Source organism: Octopus bimaculoides, chromosome 21 (assembly GCF_001194135.2).
Source record: "Octopus bimaculoides isolate UCB-OBI-ISO-001 chromosome 21, ASM119413v2, whole genome shotgun sequence".
Classification (NCBI taxonomy): domain Eukaryota; kingdom Metazoa; phylum Mollusca; class Cephalopoda; order Octopoda; family Octopodidae; genus Octopus; species Octopus bimaculoides.
Window position 1 is genome coordinate 5,626,402 of NC_069001.1, and position 7,937 is coordinate 5,634,338.

A 7,937-nucleotide genomic window follows, 5' to 3' on the forward strand; every position below is an offset into this window, starting at 1 on the left:
TTCCATCAATCCAAAAGTGGAAGAAAAAAAACAAAAAGCAAAAAAAAAGACATTAAAAAAAATTAACAGATAAAAACTAAAATAAAACAAAAAAAAGAAAACACTAGAAATTATTCTTTGCCATTCTCCTATTATTGTCAACATTTGAGTTTATTTCAGGCTTTTTTTTTATGGATTTTAGGAAGTAATAACAGCTAATTTAGAAATTTTTGTTGCTATTTTCCTTGTGAAATGTTGGATGGATTTTTGTATGTGTCATTCTATTTTATTCTATTTTATTTTATTCTATTTTGCTATTATCGTTTGTTTATTTCTTGTAATTTCTTTTCTTTTTTGACTATTTATCTTTTTGTTATTTTTTCTGTTTGTCATTTCCATGTCTTCCACTTCTTTTTGCAACAACACCTGTCTTGTTTGTATTGCAACACCAAAATCTGTTGGTTTAATATAGCATTACAGTAGATTCTGCCTTAATGCACATAAAATGCTTATTTGCATTAGCTTTCCCCCTCTTCCACTTCTTTCTCTTCTTCGCTGTTGTCGTCTCTCCTCCTTTCATCTGTACAAGTCAATAATGGGCAGGTTTTTGTGTTGAATGATGCACCTGTAATGTGTGTGTGTTTGTATGTATTTGTGCATATATGTGCACATGAGCACAATCAACATATAAGTGCATACATCTGCTCAAACAGCCATATATATATATATATATAAGTATATGCAAACATGCTTATAGACACATTTGCATATATGCATACAGTCCACACATGCAAACACTCATATAGACATACACACTTAAGCCTGCACACACACATACACACACACATATACACACACACACATACACTTATACCGAAGCTCATACATATGTAAGTACATACACACATAAACTCAATTATCTATGTACACATGCACTCTTACATTTACAGATACTTATGTACACAATTCATATATATATATACATACATACATTTATAAATATATGTATAAGCACATATATATATATATATATATATATACATGCATACATGTATTTATAAGTATAAGTATAAACATACATTAGTCATGTGCACACGTGAACATTTTGTTCAGACACAGTTCAACATCCACATATAAATATATTCATTTATGCACACTACTCTACACACATGTGCACGTATACTCATAGACATACGCATACACAGAAACACAAACAAATGTGAACACAAGCATAGCATGCATTTACATATACACACAAACCATTATACAAACACACTGAAACACACACACACACATACAAACAAGCATGTACATATTGCATTGGCATGTTCTTGTATCACAGAAGATAAAAGACCGACTTAAATTCTACAGATTTATTCACTCAGTGGAATGGTAAAATAATGTTCTACAAAATTCTTCTAGTGCAATGTCTGTGTTGACTTACTATAGCTCATATCGTAGCATATAGCATTACCAGACGATGCTGTATACTACTGTATGTCTTAGTATTTACCACACTGTGACTTATGCTGCTATTACAACCCCACCTTGTACTATTCTGTGTCAAAGTATCTACCAAACTGCACCCCCACCCCCCATACTAATGTCTACAATGCTTTTACTCTTCATTTTGTACCATTGTATATCTTAGTGTCCACCACTGTTAACATCATCATCCTTTCAGACAGCAGACAGGCAGGCAGAATTGTTCGGACGTTGGGCAAAATGCTTATTGGTATTTCGTCTGCCGTTACGTTCTGAGTTCAAATTCCGCCGGGGTTTGACTTTACCTTTCATCCTTTCAGGATCGATAAATTAAGTACCAGTTGCGTACTTGGGTAGATCTAATTGACTGCCCCCAACCTACAAATTTCGGTCTTTGTGCCTTGAGTAGAAAAGAATCCTTAGCATGCTGGTCAAAAGGCTTGGCGACATTTTGTCAGTCTTCGTGTTCTGAGTTCAAACAAGTAAGGAGTCGATATCCTCCACCATCATCACTACAAGAACTGAAGACTGTTTTAGCTGAAGAATGGACAAAAATTCATTTGGAAACAATTCAAACTTTGTACGAGTCCATACCTCGTAGAATTCAAGCTGTAATTACTGCCAAAGACGACCCTACCCCATATTAAAATAAATTTGTTTGAAATTTTAAGGTATTTCCATTATTTTGTCCAGCCCCTGTATATATATTTATAACATGAATCTTCATATTTTTGTGCTTCTTTATGTTCTACGTCAGCTATTTCTTTAGCAATAAGTAAAACTCCATGTTCTTCCTGCTCATCAACAGGAACAGATTCCTGTGTTACCATCTCTCTCTCCATTTGATCTCATTAACACAGATAAGAACTTCGTTTTCCTCTCCTGGTTATTATATTCAACCAATGACTGAATCTTCCTTTTGACTTTGACTTTGCGTGTAGTCACAGCTTCATAAGTTACACATCAACGGGAATATTTAACATAATGAAACCAGTTCAAATGTTAATGCTTTTAATAAGCTTAACTATGGAAAGAAATCAAAGACATAAAAGAAGTTGTTAGCTTAATGAAGCAAGTCTGAGAGTTATGCTTAAAACACCAATATAACTATGGAACGCAATCAAAGCCATAATGGAAATCTTTCACATAATAAATCAATGTTACAAAGATATGTAAATTTATGTAAAATAGAGATAAGAACATTTAGAAAAAGTTGAATTTCCCAGGCTCCTCCTCCTCCTCATCATCATCATCATTTTAATGTCCACTTTTTTTTTTTGTCTGCATGAGTCATGAAGTTTATCGAGGTGCATTTTCTTTGGTTGGATGCCCTTCCTGTCACCTGCTTCCAAGCAAGGTAATACTTGGCTGTGGTCAGACAGGATTTCTCAGAATATTGAAAATGAATGCCATTTATCTACAACAATCATGTTATGTGAAGGCAAGGAGATACTAATATGCCTAAGCACACACACACGCATACATGGGGTGGCCAGAAGAGTCTGTAAGAGGATAACAAAAAAAAAAATGCTTGCAGACAAAGCCGACCGTAATGAGACCGATGGGTCAACAGAATATGGATGGAACTTAAAAATTAAAACAGCTACTAGGTTAAAACTCAACGAAACAGAGAACATGGAAAAGATCTGTTGTGGAAATCAGCTGCCCACTCAATGCGAATGTGGTTAAAAAATACAAGAGACAGAAGACATCTATGGACCATCAATAAGGAGTTTGCAAATCCAATACTCAAGATACACTTTCAGTTTCATATCTATTTTCATTGGAGCAACAGGATATATATCAACCCGTTTTGAGCAAAGTACAGCCGAACTTGAGATCTTGGGGAGATACTGCACATTCTTAATTCCTAGGCTACAAATGACCATGATATCTCGGACAATAAAATTCTGCAAGACCTTCCTAAGATCTAACTCTAACTCTTTAGCATTTAAACTGGCCACATTTGGCCCGAATATTCTGCCTGTTTTAGGTTCAAACTGGCCACATCTGGGCCCTCACACTTACCCTATAAAGTCAGACTAAAAGTCAAAAGTCATGTAGAAATCTCAGAGCTATGAGATACTGCATGATCGAGTGAAAATGATGTGAATAAATAAACAATGCATTTGATGGAGTTATCTGAATGCTAGAGGCTTGAAGAATGATGATTACAATAAGATGCTTTCATTCACAGCCTTTGCTACCAAGTTAGTGTATGTATGTATGTATTTGTACCAAGTGTGCGTGTATGTATGTATTTGTGCGTGTGTGTGTATGTATTTGTGTGTGTGCGTGTATGCATGTATTTGTGTATATGTATGTGTGTGAGTGTATGTATGTATTTGTGTGTGTGTGTAGATTATTTGAAGTGGTGTACAGATTTTATAAATTAAAATAAAAAGAAATAATCTGAATTTTGGATAATTATCTATTAGTGCTTTTAGCTCATTCACTTCCAAGAAACATCAGAAATGATATTTTACAGAAAATTTATGCCTTTTATATAAATCTAGAAGAGAATATTTCTTTTGTTATCTATATATGTGTGAGTGAGCGAGTGAGTGAGTGTGTGTGTATATGTGTGTGTGCATACATATGAGTGTATATTTATGAGCATGCATGTGTAAGTATGTAAATGTGGTAAATTTTTGAAGGCTTGATTAAGGGGAGAAAAAACGTATACACACACATATATATATATATATTTTTTCTACTTCACACATCTACAAAGGTAAAATGAATGTATGCTGTATATACTCAAAGGATTTCGTTTACTTTCTGTAGACTTAAAATTCATTATCATCTCTTTAGTACAGCTTAGTGTAACAGTAAACTACATTTTGTGTCATTAGTGTTTTTAACTGATAAAAGGTAAAAAAATTAAAAAAATAATAAATATAAAATAAACAACAAATTTTCAGTTTCTGCAAAATGGGAAAAACAATGAAAGGAAAAGCACCTGGAAAACGTAAAGTGAATAAATAAGACTCAATAATTGCCAAATAGTAGAATGATGTGAACTTACTATGTTAACAAATTCTTGGTATGAAAGATGATCGACTGTGTTCATCTTCGAACCAAGGATATCCAATTTATGGGATGGAATTTCCTCTTGAAATTGCGGATCTACCATTAATTCTTGAAAATCTTGTTTACTTATTTCTCCTTTTCCAAGAATATCATACTAGAGAGAAAATGAAAAAAAATAATAAATAAAAGATAATGAACTTTAGTGATGTGATTTATAAGAATTTTTTTCAAAATTAATAAAGCAGGGAAAACCAGGGAAAGTAATTAAATTGTTGAAGAATTATGATAATTAAAAGCACCATCCGAACGTGACTGATGCCAGTGCCACTCTAATTGGCTTCCGTGCCAGTGGCACGTAAAAAGCACCATCCAATTGTGGTCGGTGCCAGTGCTGCTTTGACTAGCTTCCGTGCTGGTGGCATGTAAAAAGCACCATCCGATCGTGGTCGATGCCAGCTCCTCTGGCCCCTGTGCCAGTGGCATGGAAAACGGACGTTAAACGATGATGATGATGAGGATGATGATGATTTGCTTTCTGTGTTTTTCTGGCTAAGTGAAAGAGAAAGGACAGCATGCATGCGAACTCTTTTAGGGTCTCAGAGTGGAAACAATGAAATTATAGTCAGGTGCAGGCGTGGTTGTGTGGTGAACATACACACACATAAACATACTCTCACACACACACACACACATATGTATTGGGTTGTCCGGAAAGTTCGTGCCGATCTTTAAAGGAAAGAAAACGATCAATAGATACTTGGCATTACATTTTTAATCAACGAAATATGAACCATTTTGTTGCACAATGCGTCTCCATCTTTCCTTTAAAATTGAAAATACCCTCTTCCCAGAATTGAGATGGTTTCATGGCAAATAAGTCGAAAGGTAATCGGCACGAACTTTCCGGACAACCCAATATATATATACACAATGGCTTTCTTTCAGTGTTTCCATCTACTAAATCCACTCATAAAGAATTGGTTGGCCAGGGCTGTAGTAGAAGACATTTGCCCAAGGTACCATGCAGTGAGACTGAACCTGGTACCATGTGGTTAGGAAGTTAACTTCTTACCACACAGCTATGTCTGGTTGATATTGATAATCTATTCCATCGTACAAGATACAACAGAATATTATCAGTGGCCATGTTGTAGATGTACGACCAAAGACTGTTATTATAACAGAATAAAAGTGAAGATAGGTACGTATGTGTATGCCTGTGTATATGTGTGCATGTGTCCAGGCATGTGCTTGTGTGCAGGTGCGTGCGTGTATGCATGCATGTGTGTGTTGCAAGGGTTATGAGTCAATCACGATGTCATGGTTACAGTTTCAATACATGGTCTAAGATCAAATCACTTGTCAAAAAGAACGAATCTAAAAACAAAAGAATTCCAAATTGTAAAATGCTTCAGCGGAGTTTTGTAATAAGCACTCCCCTCGCTACCATATAACTAAGATTATTTTTTTCCCCAAACAGTTTCTTTGGATTTCTATGTTATAAACATTAGAGATTACAATTCTGTAAGAAAAAAAAAATCGCAACATTTAAATTTTTTTACATTTTTTTCTTTTTTACCATCCATTTCTGAATTGGAGTATACAACCAACCATAACTCTCTTTTGTTTTGTTCTTTTTTTTATTTTGTACTTATTGCAATTATTTTTTCTGAATTATATGTTTTAAACATAGAAGACCATGTTTCTGCAATAAAAAAAAAGAGAAACATGTAGAACAAAAACTATCTTTCAATTTCAATTTTTTAATTCCCATCTCATTCTCCATTTTAGAATATGCAACTGGCCGTAACTTTTTCGTTTTTGACTTTTTTACAATATTTTTTCTCTTTTTTTTTCTCTGAATCACATGCTTTAAACTGAGGAGATTACGTCTCTGCAAAAATAAATAAATGAATCAAACTAAGAAAAAAAAAATTCTTTTTCAGAAATTCAATCTTTCATTACAAGTTGTGTAGGTTATTTATTCTGAAAGAAACTCTGCCAATGTTTTAAACACGGATGTTTCCCTTTCCATCTTTATGTAATCACCTCAGGCTGATTGCAGTGTTGTAGTATTCATGCCTTTACCAAAGGTATTAACTACATTCAAAGAAAGATAAGATCACTCCAAGCAAAACTATGGTTAACCTTTAGTACACTATAGGTGCATCGTGTCACCATGTGAGTTTTCTCCCCTGTCGTATCAGAGCAGTGGCAGGAGAAACAATTCTGGAGACAAAGCAATGTGCTAAAGGTTAAGAATTTCTTCATACACCTCTCCTGTAGAATTACCTGATTTTCACCAGTATTCCAGAACAGATGTTGTAAACTTGCAGGGCAGCCTCAACCACTTGCTGAACTTGCTAGAAATAGCAGATAAATCTCTCTCAGATCACAATTTGATGCTATGGTTCCCAAAATGGTATTTTAAGAAGCCTAAATTGTTGTTGAATTTTTGGAATCAACCTACCACTGTTATTCTTTGTGACATTTTTTTTTTGTTTTTATTCCAAACCTGCTTTTGTTTTTGTTTTGGAAGATTCATGATGTAAATTTGTGTATTGAAACAGATTTTGTTGTATTTTGGAAGGGTCATTATGCCAATAATAGTAAACACACACCAGTTCTATTTCACTTCTTTATTATTCATTTTGTCAGCTGTTTAAAAACCATTTAGCTAATCAATTGTTGGACTGATCGTTAGGTTAATCAATCAACTGCAACCTCATTAACGACATGCCCTCTCTAATCTAGGTCAGCTGCAGGTCTGTTTGTGTGCTTGTCTATCTGTCTGTCTGTGTGTCTATTAGTTTGTGGGTTCTACATTTATGTAGCTGTATGGATGTAAATGAGAATGTATGCAAGAGAGAGAGAGAGAGAGAGAGAGAGAGAGAGAGAAAGAGAGATACCTTAGACTTTATCCATTGCTACCTTAAAATCGTCTTATGTGTCATGCAGTGGGATTGAACCTGCGACCATGCATTTGAGTAGCAAACCTCTTAACCACTCAGCCAAGCCTGTATCTACACCATTAATTTTAGAGGGTTTGTGGGGGAGGGGTTCGTTGATTAAATTGACCCCAGCAGTTTGAGATGTCCATCGCTTTAACCTATTTTAGTTAACTTTTAACCAATAAAATTCCATTTTGTCATCCTTTTTTTTAATTTCTTAATTATCATAATCATCATCACCACCACCAACACCATCAACATAACCATCATCGGCATCAGTATCATCATCATGACCATCATCGTCATCACAAATCATCATGACCATCATCATCAACACCTACAACAATAAGACAAACAACAATAAATGCTCATCTACCATATTACAATACAAAACTTAAATGCGAAGCTTATTCTTATAAACACACAGAAACATACAATATATATACGCATATCTATATATATATATATATATATATATATATATATATA

General features: G+C 34.4%; 1 protein-coding gene across 1 annotated transcript in view; it reads right to left on the reverse strand.

The window, feature by feature from the left end:
• The window catches only part of LOC106871942 (rhomboid-related protein 3), a 297,954-nt gene that overhangs the window by 123,447 nt on the left and 166,570 nt on the right, over positions 1-7,937 (reverse strand). Inside the window, exon 4 of the mRNA XM_052975292.1 lies at positions 4,493-4,651. Within this exon, the coding sequence (XP_052831252.1) occupies positions 4,493-4,651 (159 nt within the window). The remainder of the gene's footprint in view (positions 1-4,492; positions 4,652-7,937) is intronic.